This window comes from Aotus nancymaae, unplaced genomic scaffold (genome assembly GCF_030222135.1).
Source record: "Aotus nancymaae isolate 86718 unplaced genomic scaffold, 86718_ANA_hifiasm-v0.15.2.pri h1tg000014l, whole genome shotgun sequence".
NCBI lineage: Eukaryota > Metazoa > Chordata > Mammalia > Primates > Aotidae > Aotus > Aotus nancymaae.
Genome location: NW_026988425.1, coordinates 36,286,314 through 36,301,823, shown reverse-complemented (window position 1 = coordinate 36,301,823; position 15,510 = coordinate 36,286,314). Strand labels below are relative to the sequence as shown.

Here is a 15,510-nt window from a genome sequence, read left to right as displayed (position 1 = left end):
CAGGTTTTGGTTCAGATGAAGGACTATGTAACTTTTTAGTTTTAATTACTGATGTCTCATCAAATCCATTAGGGAATCATTTTTCTCAGGCCAGAAGAGGTTGGAGAACAAACCCAGAAAGGCAGATGGGAGTCAGTAGAGGAGTTAGTGTTTAATTAACTGTTCTTTCTTCCCTAGTCAATGGTAAATGCCTTTATTCTGAAATAGTTTATTCTGAGTTTAAGGATGTGAATGAGTGTGTGTGTGTGTGTGTGTGTGTGTGTGTGTGTGTATGTGTATTTATTTTGTTTTATTTTTTGTTTATTTGTTTATTTTTTGAGACAAGAGTCTTACTTTATCATGTAGGCTGGAGTACAGTCTTGGGATCACAGCTGCCTGTAACCTCAACCGTCTGGGCTCAAGTGTTCCTTCTACCAGAATCTCCCAAGTAGCTGGGACAGCAGGCTCGTGCCACTATGCCTGGCTAATTTTAAAATTTTTTATAGAGACAGGGTGTCCCTTTGTTACCCAAGCTGGTCTCAAACTCCTTGGCTCAAGTGATCTTCCTGCCTTGACCTCTCAAATTGTGGGATTACAGGCATGAGCCACCACACCAGTCCTCTTTTTTTTCCCTTGAGATTGGTTTCTGTTGTCATAAGGCATACAGTTTATATGATACTGTGATATTTGTTGTCCTTGAAATTTGTATTTCTAGGTAATGTATATGGAAATTTTAAGTGAGACAAAAGGGATACCTACCTTGTGTTTTTAGCTGCATGTATTTTTGTCTACTGTGTCATTTTGAAATAACTACTGAATGTCTTTATAATATAGCAAAGGGAATGAAATGAGAATATTACAGTTTTTTTTTGCTACTGTTCTGTGGCCTGAAAACAATGACAATATGCCTTACAAATTTGTAAGGCTGATTTCTTTTGAATACTATTTAGGTTGTCAGATTTGCTTTTTCCAGTTAGAATAAAGACTTGATCATTGCTTCAGCAACAAATACTGAGTTGTAGAAAGACAGTAAATATTTGATAAATGAAGAAGAGAATTATTCAGAACTTCTGTAGAAAGAATGAAAAAATTTAAAATATGGTGAAAAATAAAGGGTTCAATAAATACTAAATACTGTAAATGGTTTGCTTTAGTTGATAGAAAATCGTGACTCTGGGTATCAGATTGGACCCAATATTGAGAGGGAGAGCAAAACAGTTGCTGGTGGTTCAGTTGCAGTAGCAACTCCTGATGGAACTGAGGAAAGAAATGGTCAGAATAAATCTTGTCAAAATATCTTGAAGTAAGTTGCTGATTTTAGTCTTTTTTCAATAGAAGGCACCTGGTTTGATGGCGTTTGGGCTTATAGGGAAGAATCCAACCCTTGAAAGTTTAAGGAATGAACATTTTTTGAAGGAGAGGAACTGAAAGTGAGCTTTCTGAGGTGCTTTAACAGTTCATTGCAAATTGTATTTCTTCCCTGTTCATCTAGCTCATATCTTCTGAGAGAGCAATTAATTGATCCTGAGAGATTCCTTTATCAACTTATTTCCCATATCAGAAGTTGAACTAATCCTTTAATCCATTTTTATAGATGAAGCAATACTAGGAGTGATATAGCTTTGAATACCAAGGCAAAAGCCATTATAGCATGAAGAGTCCTTTGTGAGAATGATAATTTTAGCTAAGTTGAAATTATTCGAGTTGTTTGAGTAAATAAAAACCAGAATGTTTAGTTATTTAGTGAACAATCTTTAACTGAGCTTCTATTATGTATCAAATATTTTTAAAAAAGATTTTATAAATATGAAACCAAAGTTTGTTCTTTGTTTTTAAGACTGTGAATTGTGCCAAGTTCGTGCCATTGCACTCCAGTGTGGGTGACAGAGCGAGACTTGGTCTTAAAAAAACAAACAAAACTGAATTAAATGTAAAGCAGCTCTTTATCTCCAAGAATGAGTAATAAGTTTAGTTGCTCCATTGTTTTTCAGTAGAATGCCAACTGAAGCAAAAAATCCCAATATAAAAGAAATCGATGATGATATTATTTCCATCATTCATAATACTAAAAAAGAATTTATAGATATTGATGAGAATCTTTTAGAAGTAGAAGCATTTACACAAGAGGAAATGGATATGCACATATCAGACTATGAAGGTCAGTTCATTTAGACAATCTACTTTTTGACTTTATTAATTTGAAATTGGTAAATATTATCTGAGATAACTTATTTAGTCTTATACCTGTTAGTATGTTTACAGTAGCCTAAAATAAAAAATTAAGAGAATTAAATATTTATGAAATATTGAACATATTAACTCTAATTTTGGTTTCAATAAAACCAAGAAGATCTAAGGTATTTTTATGTTGGTGCTCTTTTATAGTTGTTGGGCCTCTTGTGCTGCTTATATAATAATTATGGTCTCTTAATTTCTATAAACCAACTCTATAAACATCTCCCCAGCAGTCTTCCTTAAAACAGAAACTCTCAGAGCATTACATGGAATTAAACATCCTAAATAATAAGGCCTCTCAAGGCTTATCTGGGATTTACCTGATGATGGTGGAATAGACTCCAGGTGTTTTCAAAGACTGTCTTTATAAAAAGAATAGAAAACATTTCTATCATTATATTGTTTCTGGAAATATTCCCTGAGCTCTCTACAAGTCAATAGCTTATTTTTTAAATGATCACTTTTCTCATCATGTTCACTTATCGCTAGAAGACATTGAGAAATCTGTTGGATGTTTCAGAAGTCCCAGTCTTGCCATTTGCATGATGACTTTACCACAGCAGTTAGAAGAAGTAAGTCAATAAATAGTAGATACAATTATTCATCTTTCATTTTGTGTAGTGTTTAAATTATACATGTTTTTATTCATTGTTATTAAATATATCAAAGCAAGGCTAGCTCTTAAAAATGCACTATGGATTGTAGAATATAGCCATGCTGTATGGCATTTTTCATTCCCTGAAATTCTAGTGCAGTGTAGTAACATGTCTGATAATTTCAGGCAGTGAAATTTTCTTGCCATAAACTGCTTTAGTAAATTTATTTAATCAAGAGTAGCAAACGTGTCCTTATTTAAAAAGTATAGAAGTGTGACCAAGCATGGCAACTGATGCCTGTAATCTCAGCACTTTGGGAGGGTGAGGCAGGAGGATTGCTTGAAGCCAGGAGTTTTAGACAGGTCTGGTTAAGAGAACAAGACTCCATCTCTATAAAAAATTAAAAAATAGCCAGGCATGGTGGCATGCACCTGTAGTAGTCCCAGCTACTTGGAAGGCTGAGGTGGAAGGATCATTTGACTCCAGGAGTTTGAGGCTGTAGTGAGCTGTATTTTGCTACTACACTGTGGCCTAGGCAACAGAGTGAGACCCTGTCTTAAAAAAAAATTAAAAGGTATAATTCAGCTGTAGTATACTTTTATATATATATGTACTTTTTGGTATTATTTTTCTCAAAACTCTATACACTTAATTTCCAGGGGGGAACATAGACATTTCCAGTTATTGTAACACTTCTGTTTTGTTTTGAGATGGGGTTCTTGCTCTTCTGCCCAAACTAGAGTGCAGTGGCATGATTGTGGCTCACTGCAGCCTGGAACTCCTGGAATAAAGTGATCCTCTTGCCTCAGCCTCCCAAGTAGCTGAGACTGACTACAGCTGCATACCACTATGCCCAGTTTTTTTTTTTTTAAATTTTTTGTTTAGACTGGGTCTTGCTATGTTGCTTAGGCTGGTCTTGAACTCCTAACCTCAGCCTCTCAAAGTGCTGAGATTACAGGTGTGAGCTACTGTCCTATCTGTTATAACTATTCGTTTATTTATTTTTATTTTTGAGACAGAGTCTTGCTCTGTTGCCCAGGCTGGAGTGCAGTGGCATGATCTTGGCTCACTCCAGCTTCTGTCTCCCAGGTTCAAGCAATTCTCCTGCCTCAGCTTCCCAAGTAGCTGTGACTACAGGTGCACGCCACCACACCTGACTAATTTTTTGTATTTTTTGTAGAGACAGAATTTCACCATGTTGGCCAGGCTTAGCTCAAACTCCTGACCTCAAGTGATCCACCTGCCTTGTAACAGTTCTTTTAAAAAGGATTCTATTTTCCTGGTTTTATAGTTGTTTTTTCAGGAAAATTAATAATCATGTAGTCTTAGGTGTATATAGTTTACAATGTGTTACTCTACTGACACAATCTTGTTTTTGTAACTTAACTTAGCATGCTCAGTAGCCTGGTGTGACAGGCTGGAGGCAATTCTCACAGTATAAAGATCTGGTCAGAGCAGGACTGGGAGTACATTTTACTGTTTGATTTCTCACTTGCTTGTAGACTGTTGTTACTCTGGTTAAGTGGCTAATATGAAATTCAAAATACTAAAGGCAGTAATACCTATTTGTTTTACTTGTTTTCTTTTTGGGTACTATTAATTTTAACAGCAGTTCACAGAAGAGGTTCAGTATCAAAAGGAAGAACTGCTGGAGACAAATATGGAGGAAAAAGTGACTGAACAGAAAGGGTAAGGAGTAGAAAAGTATGAGAGTGATTGTCACTGGTTTGGTTACCTCAGTGAAGCTTTCAGCTTTTCTTCCATCACAATTTACAATACATGTTTTAGGGTGGTATTGTGTTTCTAGTGAAACTGTAACTTCAGTTTATAGTTAGGGTAAAATGATTTTTGATAAATGTTATACTTCTATGTATTGATCAAGTGAAATGAATAGTGGTATATAAAATGCCTTTTTGTACTTTCATTACTATCAGCCTTATCAAAATAAAATAAAGCTGTAAATACGCCAAAGTATATTTAGCTGCTAACTAGGGAACCACTTTCCACAGATTCCATTTTTATTGAATCAAAGAATCATTATGAATTATTTCATATATACATAAAATCTTTCACTGTTATGATGATTACCTATACACTATAGGGCTATGATGTACACATACACTGCCAGCTAGCTTATTGCTTCAAGGAGAGCTGAAGGCAGTTTTCATGTGTTGTAGTTTGGACATGATTTCTAAATCTTTAGAATTTTAAAGTTCTAGAATTTTAGAATTCCCTTAGATAAGAAAGGAAATATAATTAGATTTTCTTTCCCTTTTCAGTATACAAATTTTGTTTAGTTTTTCTGTGGACAATTAAGAATGTATTTAATACTATGTGCCTTTACAAGTAATTTAGATACTTCTGTTCATAAAAACTATTCCTTAGGAAAATTACCCAAGGAGAGAGAGAGAAGACAAACCCTAATCTTTACAGTTTCTTTTTTCTTTTCTTTTCTTCCTTTTTTTTTTTGGAAACAGAGTCTTGCTCTGTTGCCCAGGGTAGAGTGCAGTGATGCAATCTTGGCTCACTGCAACCTCTGCCTCCCATGATCAAACCATCCTCCTGCCTCTGCCTCTCCAGTAGCTTGGACTGCAGGTGTGCACCACCATGCCTAGCTAATTTTTTTTGTATTTTTTGTAGAGATGGGATTTCACCATGTTGCCCAGTCTGGTCTCAAACTCCTTAACTCAAGAGATCCCCTGCCTTGGCCTTACACAGTGCTAGGATTACAGGTGTGAGACACTCTGGCCTCTTTATAGTTTCAAATGTGACAATGGGCTCTAGTGTTCTGAGCAATGTGTCTTCCTCTTTTACAGGTGAAATTTGGGTCTTAGCTAACCTCATGTCCCCTCATTTTGGATTCTGTTGTATTTATTGCTGAGCAATCATTAGTGTTTAAGTGGTGTTTTAAGTCATCCAGACATATTTTTTTTGCTTTTGCTTAGATCTCTTACTAATTGCTATGGAGACAAATGTAAACAGATTGTAATTATGAGCTAAACATTATAGAAGATTAGAGGATGTTTAGACTCTCAGATGGCTGAGCATAGATCACTCATACCTTAGATAATGCAAAGAATATCTTGCCTCCTAATCACCTGTTAATTTTTATTGATAGTATGATTGAAGCCTTTTCACTTCCTGAGCATACCACTCCTCAATCAATGCAAGTAGATACAAGTTCAGAAATTTCTAGGTAAGAAGTTTTGCCTAGTATACTATTTAAAAATAGTTGTGTAATATAAATAAATCAGAGTGAAAATATGTCAACTGTACCATTTTTGAAACAATTGTTACCTTTTTGACTAAAAACTAAGAAAATAAATGAAAGCAACATAAAGCATTGAAAGAGCAGCATAAGCACACATATCTGATATCTTTCATTACTGAGTTTCCACTAGCAATTGTATTTTAAAGTTATACAGGAACTATGGTTAGAACCGTGTTTTCTGAAATAAAAGTAATAATATATTCTTGAAAGATGAAGTTGTTGGTCATTTTCAGCTTCTAACTGATTTCTTACAGTGTTTGAAATGCTTTTAATTCTCTTATAGAACAGATTCAACCAGTTCTTTTGAATGTCTCTTACAGAGATTGAACAGAGTGCTTAGTGTTTAGAAATCTTGCCAAAATAGGAAAATATAGCACAGCTTTACCTCAGAAAAATTTTACATAGTTAGAATTGATCTCCTTGAGACCTGTTAAAAGCAAAGCCCAATAACGCTGTTTTAAAATGGGCAGCTCTGTGCAGAGAGACCTTCTTCACGAAATGTTACTGTGTCTGCATGAGTGCTCACACCCAGATCCAGCCCTTCGCCGGCACTCAGTTTGGCAAGAGCTTCTGAGACTGGGCTGGGTTGTGCAAACCCAGCTGTACCTACAACTCAGTGAATCACTACACCTGCCCCTACTGTCCCAAGGCTTTCTTGAGTGCCAGTGACTTGCGCAAGCATGAATGTACCCATCTTGTGCTCACAGGGACCCCTATAGCCCCAGAGCCCCTTGTGGCTTTACTAGGAATGCCTAGTAAAGAGGAGCCAGCCTGAAACTCATGCCCCCTTCCATCACACTTGAGGGACCCAGCCCCCACAGGGTGCCTCCTGAACCTCCTTTGGTCCCAGCTTACTCTTTAGACTTGAGATCCCTGTCACTGGGCAGCTAACTCACTTGTCACTCAACTAAGAAAGCTGGGGACAGTGGAGGCTGGCAGCAGCTGTGAGAAACATGATTCTCTAGGAGCAACACTCAAAGCTTTCACTTTGGCAAAAAAAGAAAAGGCAGATCAGTTGTAATGCCTATTTTTTGTGAATTTACCAAATAAAGTTTTATTAATTGAGCATGTTAGATACTCAATAAAAGGCAAATATTATTGCCGAATGGGAATGAGTGTAAACCTAAATAAGTCTATATGAAATTTAATAAGTTTTTCTTTTTTGGAAACAGTCTATTTGAATCTGATAATTGCCTGCTCCATTGCTTAGTTTATAAACCGTAGAAAACGTTGAATATCTGCTATGTTTGAGGAATCATCCCCCAACAGTCATTTTGTTTAAAAAAAAACCCAAGACCTTGCTTTCATCTTTAATTTTTATTTGTAAATAAGCATTTTATGTTAGGGTTTATTATACATTTAAACTCTGAGGTTTGCTTGGAAATGAAATGTTCACCATACTGTTGTTTCACATTTAATGATGACGAACAGTAGTTTTCCCTACTACTCCTAGAATTAAATTTTTAACCCATTTTTTCTCTAGTTTTCTTAACATGCTGAATCATTAATTTTAGTCAAAAACATATTCCTGAGCCAAATTACAAGTTATGAAGTCTGTACAGCTAATCAGAATGATTGCACAGGTCTCAAATTCAGATGTCCACAGGGACCAGGCAAGTAAAATAAATGTCAGCTCTTGGGTTTGCAACACCATGTGAAGGGATCCATCACTTACTAGACAGTCCCTTAAGAAAGATGAAAATTGAGCTGATGACAAATGTGTGTGGTGGCTGACAGGCACTAGAGAGAAAGGCTTTAAGGTTTAAATTTCCAGAAAACTACCAGAATAACCTTTCTATTAGAAGACAAAAGTGGGATCAAACTATTCAAATTATGTTGTTTGTTTTTTGTCAATTAATGCATGTTTTTTATTTAAATGCTTTCCACATAGTGCACAGATTTCTGCATATAAAGACAAATCTTCCTCACTTCCACCTCTGATATCAAATGGAGTCAATGTTGCTTCACAAACACCTGTTTCAACACCTCAGAAGACCCAGAGAAATGAATGCAGGGATCAGTTACCAGATTGTTCTGATTCCATTAGGCAAATGCTCCAAGATGAAATGTTTAAATTAGTTCAGGTAAGCACATCTCTATATAAGTAAGTAAATCTACATATATTACATGTAGGGTTTTAAAATATTAACAGATATCCAGAAACAGACAAGTTAAAATTATATCACAAGCATTTCTCTGCTTTGGGTACTTTTCATTTTTCATTCAAATGTTTGTAACTGGTTGGGTGCAGTGGCTCACGTTTGTAATCCCAACACTTTGGGAGATCAAGGCAGGAGGATTGCTTGAGGCCAGAAGTTTGAAACCATGTTGGGCAACATAGTGATACCCCCAACTCTACTAGGAAAAAAAAAAATTTATAGTTCTAGGGCCTATAGGTCTAAGCTAAGCTACCTACTTCTCACAAAGACCTCTTTTTACTGAGCTCTTTGGGATGCAGCTGCTCACAAAAGTGAGGTTGGGAGTAATCAAACCAGGTCAGTGGGCTCCTACTCAAAAGTATCCAAGACTTATTTTCCAATTGACACTATCACATATTTCTTACCCATATTTCTTGTGCTTGAGTTGAAACTGTCAGCTGCATTTCAAATTACTGTTAACTTTGACTTTCATCATACCTGGCTATCTTTTTTTTCTGTTTAACAACAATGGTTAATTATTTACTTTTTTTTTAATTTACATTTTTAGAAACATTAGTTACCCTCAGATCTAATCTTCTGCTCATTTGTCCTACATTTACTTCCATATCCTTTCATGTGATGTAATATATACCATTTCCATACTGATGATCCTTGGCACTAATTTTCTTTTTTTTTAATCTTTTAAATTTTTATTTTTTGAGACGAAATCTCACTCTGCTGCCCAGGCTGGTGTGCAACCTCAACCTCCTGGGTTCAAGCATCTCCTGCCTCAGCCTTCTGAGTAGTTGGGATTACAGGCGTGTGCGCCACCACGCCTGGCTAATTTTTATATTTTTAGTAGAGATGGAGTTTCACCATGTTGGCCAGGCTGATCTTGAACTCTTGACCTCAGGTGATCTGCCCACCTCGGCCTCCCAAAACTGCTAGGATTACAGGTGTGAGCCACTGTGCCCAGCTGCACTAATTTTCTCTTTAAGAATAGTTGTTCAGCGTGTCCCCTGTCCCATGAAATTTACTGAAACTGATTTTATTCTTATTTTCCCAGTCCCTTCTTTCATTTTGCTATTTAGTAGCACCACCTATTCTACCACCTTAAAGTTTTAGAAGCATCTTTCAAAATGTTGGATGGATTACTTGGGGACTTTGCTGGTCACTGTCCTATATATTTAACAAGTTCTCCAGATAATTCTGATGCACACAAAGGATTAATAATCACTATCTTCAAAAGTCATCTTTGCCTTCCTTTTTTTTTTTGAGATGGAGTTTCGCTCTTGTTGCTCAGGCTGGAGTGCAGTAGCACCATCTTGACTCACCGCAATCTCTGCCTCCCGGGTTCAAGGGGTTCTCCTGCCTCAACTTCCTGAGTAGCTGGGATCACAGGCATGCGCCACCATGCCCGGCTAATTTTGTATTTTTAGTAGAGACAGGGTTTCTCCATGTTGGTTAGGCTGGTCTTGAATTCTCGACCTCAGGTGATCTGCCCATCTTGGCCTCCCAAAGTTCTGGGAGTACAGGCATGAGCCATCACACCCAGCCATCTTTGCCTTCTTTCACAATCGTTACCCAATGTTTTACTATGTCCTCTTGAATTTTTTTGCCCATGCTGTATGTCTCTATAGCCACTTGCTATTTCTATAGCGGTGGCTAACCTTAGATTCTTAGTTTGATACTTCCATTGTCTTCTATTTGCATTTTCTAGGACCCTTTCTTCAGGTATAATTTTAATAATCTTATTCACCTGTTTAAAAATTTCACCTGTTTAGTAAATTTATTTATTAATTTATTTACTAAATTAATAAATTTAGTAATTTATTCACCTGTTTAGTAAATTTCGGGAATGAATTTGTATAATATATGATATTAATCTTGTTTTAAAAACATAAAGAGGCCAAGCTCTTTATAGTTTTACATTTTATAAGAGGTGGCTCATGCCTTTAATCCTAGTGGTTTGGGAGGCTGAGGTGGGAGGATTGCTTGAGGCCAGGAATTTGAGACCAGCCTGGGCAACATAGCAAGACCTCATCTCTCCAAAAAACAAACAAACAAAAAAACCGTTATCCAGGCATGGTAGCACATACCTGTGGTCTAAGCTACTCGGCAGGCTGAGGTGGGAGGATGCTTTGAGCCCAGGAATTTGAGGTTACAGTGGGCTATGATCAGGCCGCTGCATTCCAGCCTGGGTACCAGGGTGAGACCTTGTCTTGTAGATAGATTCAATAGATAGGTAGACAAAGAAAGGAAATACACTAAAATGTCAGTGCTCATTATTTTTGAGGGTAGAATTATGAATGATATTTTATTTTTAAAATTGTTTTTTTCTATAAGTGTATATTTACTTTATAATTAAAAGAAAACTACATTTTTGAAAAACGGCACTGTTTCCCTATTGATTTGTTCTATCAAATGCAAATTCTTCTGTTGGCCTTCAAAAACTTCACTTTGAAGTCTTTACCTTCCCTCCTTTCTGGCCTTACTTTCACAAGTCTAGTGGTTCTCAAAGTGTAATGCCTGGACGAATAGTATCAACATACTTAGATCTTGGAAATACAAATTCTCATGCCGCTATCCTAGACCTGTTGAATCAGAAAGTTGGGGTAGGGATCAGCAGAGTGGTTTAAGTCCTCCAGGTAATTCTGATGCATGCTGAAGTTTGAGAACTACTAAACTAGTCAATTTTTCATTATCCCTGCTATAAATCTCCTGTTCCAGCTAAGCCAATATCTATGCTAGTGGTTCCCAGACTTTTCTGGACATTGAAATAACCTGCTCATCTTAATGAATACATATGCTGGTTCCTATCCCCAGACATTGTGATGTTATTGGTAGCGGGTGACCTGGTCATCGGGACTTACAAATACTTCTCAGGTGATTGTAACGTGCAGCAGAGTTTGGGGACCACTGGTGTCTCACTTTTCTTTCGCCTAGTTAGCCTTTCCAAGGGAATTCCTTGCCCTTCACCTGTGTACTGCTTTATGCTTATTTCTGAAAACTATTCAAAATACACTTATTCTTGGAATCTGTCTTTATCCCACTCCTTTGATCCCTGAGATGTTTATGGAAAGTGAATACTATAAACTGTTTACAAATACTCCCAAGTTTCATTCATGAGTATTCGTATATCAGTTGACAGGAAGTTAACATTTTTTTCCTCTCCCTTTTAAAAAAATTTCCCTATGTCTCCTGCTCAGCATTCATGCTTCTCACAGATACTAAGACAAAGGTGTGACCATTGTACAATATTCAGATGATTATTTTTGATTCCTTAGATTGTTTTTGTTATATTTTAAGATATCACTTCAGTTTTTGTTTTATTCAAGCTGCAGCAGATCAACTTCATGAGCCTAATGCAAACAGTAGGATCATCCTTTGCTAACCTCCCCAATACACAACAGCTTCTACAGCAGTGTCAGTCTGTGTGTTTAGAGGGAAGCCAAGAATCAAACCTAAGAGGATGTGGTGATGTTGAAGACAGCAACAAAAATCTTAAGGAGAGATTTTTTATCAAATCACAGTCAATGGGAGAGAACACCAGAGAGCCTTGCAAGAATAGCCCATACTGCCATGAAGGAACTATCCCATCTGGTCAAAATAGAAATGAAAATGTACAGGTAATGTATATAAAAATACCATTAATGGCAGGGCATGGTGGCTCACATCTGTACTCTAGCACTTTGGCAGGCTGAGGCAGGTGGATCACCTTTGGTTGGGAGTTTGATCCACCAGCCTGGCCAATATGGTGAAACCTCATCTCTACTAAAAATACAAAAATTAGCCAGACATGATGGTGCATGCCTGTAATCCCAGCTACTCAAGAGGCTGAAACAGGAGAATTACTTGAACTTGGGAGGCAGAGGTTGCAGTGAGGCAAGATCATGCCATTAATGTACTCCAGCCTGGGTGACAGTGAGACAGTGAGACTCTGTCTTAAAGAAAAACAAAATCATGTTCTTTTTTATTTTTCATTTTATTGGGCTACATATTTTTATAGAGAAGATTTTTTTTTTGCTTTTTTTTAAAATTGCATTTTAGGTTTTGGGGTACATGTGAAGAACATGTAAGATTATTGCATAAGTACACACATGGCAGTGTGGTTTGCTGCCTTCCTCACCATCACCTATATCTGGCATTTCTCCCCATGTTATCACCCCCCAACTCCCCACCTCCGCTGTCGCTCACCTATTTCCCACCCACAGACACCAGTGTGTGATGCTCCCCACCCTGTGTCCATGTGTTCTCATTGTTCAGCACCTGCCTATGAGTGAGAATATGTGGTGTTTGATTTTCTGTTCTTGTGTCAGTTTGCTGAGAATGATGGTTTGCAGGTTCATCTGTGTCCCTGCAAAGGACACGAACTCATCGTTTTTTATGGCTGCATAGTATTCCATGATGTATATGTGCCACATTTTCCCTGTCCAGTCTATCATCGATGGGCATTTGGGTTGGTTCCAAGCCTTTGCTATTGTAAACAGTGCTGCAATGAACATTGGTGTGCATATGTCCTTATAACAGAATGATTTATAATCCTTTGGATATATGCCCAGTAATGGGATTGCTGGGTCAAATGGAATTTCTATTTCTAGGTCCTTGAGGAATCACCACACTGTCTTCCACAATGGTTGAACTAATTTACACTCCCATCAACAGTGTAAAAGTGTTCCTATTTCTCCACATCCTGTCCAGCATCTGTTGTCTCCAGATTTTTTAATAATCACCATTCTAACTGATGTGAGATTGTATCTCAGTGTAGTTTTGATATACATTTCTCTAATGCCCAGTGATGATGGGCATTTTTTCATATGTTTGTTGGCCTCATATATGTCTTCTTTTGTAAAGTATCTATTCATATCCTTTGTCCACTTTTGAATGGGCTTGTTTGTTTTTTTCTTGTAAATCTGTTTTAGTTCGTTGTAGATTCTTGATATTAGCCCTTTGTCAGATGGGTAGATTGCAGAAATTTTTTCCCATTTTGTTGGTTGCCGATTGACTCTAATGAGTGTTTCTTTTGCTGTGCAGAAGCTGTGGAGTTTGATTAGGTCCCATTTATCTATTTTGACTTTTGTTGTCAGTGCTTTTGGTGTTTTAGTCATGAAGTCCTTGCCTCTGCCTATGTCCTGAATGGTTTTACCTAGGTTTTCTTCTAAGGTTTTTATCATGTTAGGTCTTATGTTTAAGTCTTTAATCCATTTGGAGTTAATTTTAGTGTAAGGTGTCAGGAAGGGGTCCAGTTTCTGCTCTCTGCACATGGCTAACCAGTTTTCCCAACACCATTTATTAAACAGGGAATCCTTTCCCCATTGCTTGTTTTTGTGAGGTTTGTCAAAGATCAGATAGTTGTAAATGTGTGGCGTTGCTTCTGAGGCCTCTGTTCTGTTCCATTGGTCTATATCTCTGTTTTGGTACCAGTACCATGCTGGTACCATTTTGATTACTGTAGCCTTGTAGTATAGTTTGAAGTCAGGTAGTGTTATGCCTCCAGCTTTGTTCTTTTTGCTTAGAATTGACTTGGCTATGCGGGCTCTGTTTTGGTTCCATATGAAGTTTAAGGTGGTTTTTTCCAGTTCTGTGAAGAAGGTCATTGGTAACTTGATGGGGATAGCGTTGAATCTGTAAATTACTTTGGGCAATATGTCCATTTTCACAATATTGATTCTTCCTAACTATGAGCATGAAATGTTTCTTCATCTGTTTGTGTCCTCTCTTATTTCATTGAGCAGTGATTTGTAGTTCTTCTTGAAGAGATCCTTTACATTCTTTGTTAGTTGTATTCCTAGGTATTTTATTCTCTTTGTAGCAATTGTGAATGGCAGTTCGTTCTTGATTTGGCTCTCTTTAAGTCTGTTATCAGTGTATAGGAATGCTTGTGAGTTTTGCACATTGATTTTGTATCCTGAGACTTTGCTGAAGTTGCTTATCAGTTTCAGGAGATTTTGGGCTGAGACGATGGGGTCTTCTAAATAAACAATCATGTCGTCTGCAGATAGAGACAATTTTACTTCCTCCTTTCCTAATTGAATACCTTTTATTTCTTTTTCTTGCCTGATTGCTCTGGCTAGAACATCCAATACTATATTGAATAGGAGTCATGAGAGAGGGCATCTTTGTCTAGTGCCAGATTTCAAAGGGAATGCTTCCAGTTTTTGCCCATTCAGTATGATATTGGCTGTGGGTTTGTCATAAATAACCTTTATTATTTTGAGATATGTTCCATCGATACCTAGTTTATTGAGGGTTTTTAGCATAAAGAGTTGTTCAGTTGTGTCAAAGGCCTTCTCTGCATCTATTGAGATAATCAGGTGGTTTTTGTCTTTGTTTCTGTTTATGTGGTGAATTATGTTTAGAGACTTGTGTATGTTGAACCAGCCTTGCATCCCTGGGATGAATCCTACTTGATCATGGTGGATAAGCTTTTTGATGTGCTGTTGCAGTCGGTTTGCCAGTATTTTATTGAAGATTTTTGCATCTATGTTCATCATGGATATTGGCCTGAAGTTTTCTTTTCTTGTTGAGTCTCTGCCGGGTTTTGGTATCAGGATGATGTTGGTCTCATAAAATGATTTGGGAAGGATTCTCTCTTTTTGGATTGTTTGGAATAGTTTCAAAAGGAATGGTACCAGCTCCTCTTTGTATGTCTGGTAGAATTTGGCTATGAACCCATCTGGACCTGGGCTTTTTTTGGTTGGTAGGCTTTTAATTGCTGCCTCAATTTCAGCCCTTGTTATTGCTCTGTTCAGGGTTTCGACTTCTTCCTGGTTTAGGCTTGGGAGGATGCAAGTGTCCAGGAATTTATCCATTTCTTCCAGGTTTACTAGTTTATGTGCATAGAGTTGTTTGTAATAATCTCTGATGATGGTTTGTATTTCTGTGGAATCTGTGGTGATATCCCCTTTATCCTTTTTTATTGCATCTATTTGATTCTTCTCTCTTCTTTTTTATTAATCTGGCTAGTGGTCTGTCTATTTTGTTGATCTTTTCAAAAAACCAGCTCCCGGATTTATTGATTTTTTAAGGGTGTTTTGTGTCTCTATCTCCTTCAGTTCTTCTCTGATCTTACTTATTTCTTGTCTTCTGCTAGGTTTTGAGTTTTTTTTATCTTGCTCCTCTAGCTCTTTCAATTTTGACAATAGGGTGTTGATTTTAGATGTCTCCTTGCTTCTCATGTGGTCATTTATTGCTATATATTTTTGTTTTGATACTGCTTTAAGTGTGTCCCAGAGATTCTGGTATGTTGTGTTTTCATTCTTGTTGGATTCGAAGAACATCTTTATTTCTG

The 15,510-nt window shown here is 37.2% G+C and overlaps 1 protein-coding gene across 13 annotated transcripts in view; it reads left to right on the top strand.

Annotated features, from left to right (window-relative positions):
* Positions 1–15,510, top strand: part of CPLANE1 (ciliogenesis and planar polarity effector complex subunit 1) — a 155,953-nt gene that overhangs the window by 72,571 nt on the left and 67,872 nt on the right. For 6 of the 13 annotated variants that reach the window (XM_012460008.3, XM_012460000.3, XM_012460010.3 and 3 more), the window contains 7 exons: positions 1,134–1,282; positions 1,971–2,137; positions 2,704–2,786; positions 4,420–4,499; positions 5,929–6,006; positions 7,973–8,165; positions 11,558–11,848. In XM_012460008.3, coding sequence (XP_012315431.2) covers positions 1,134–1,282; positions 1,971–2,137; positions 2,704–2,786; positions 4,420–4,499; positions 5,929–6,006; positions 7,973–8,165; positions 11,558–11,848 — 1,041 coding nt within the window. The remainder of the gene's footprint in view (positions 1–1,133; positions 1,283–1,970; positions 2,138–2,703; positions 2,787–4,419; positions 4,500–5,928; positions 6,007–7,972; positions 8,166–11,557; positions 11,849–15,510) is intronic. The other 7 variants (XM_021671859.2, XM_012460011.3, XM_012460001.3 and 4 more) reach the window with 6 other exon arrangements.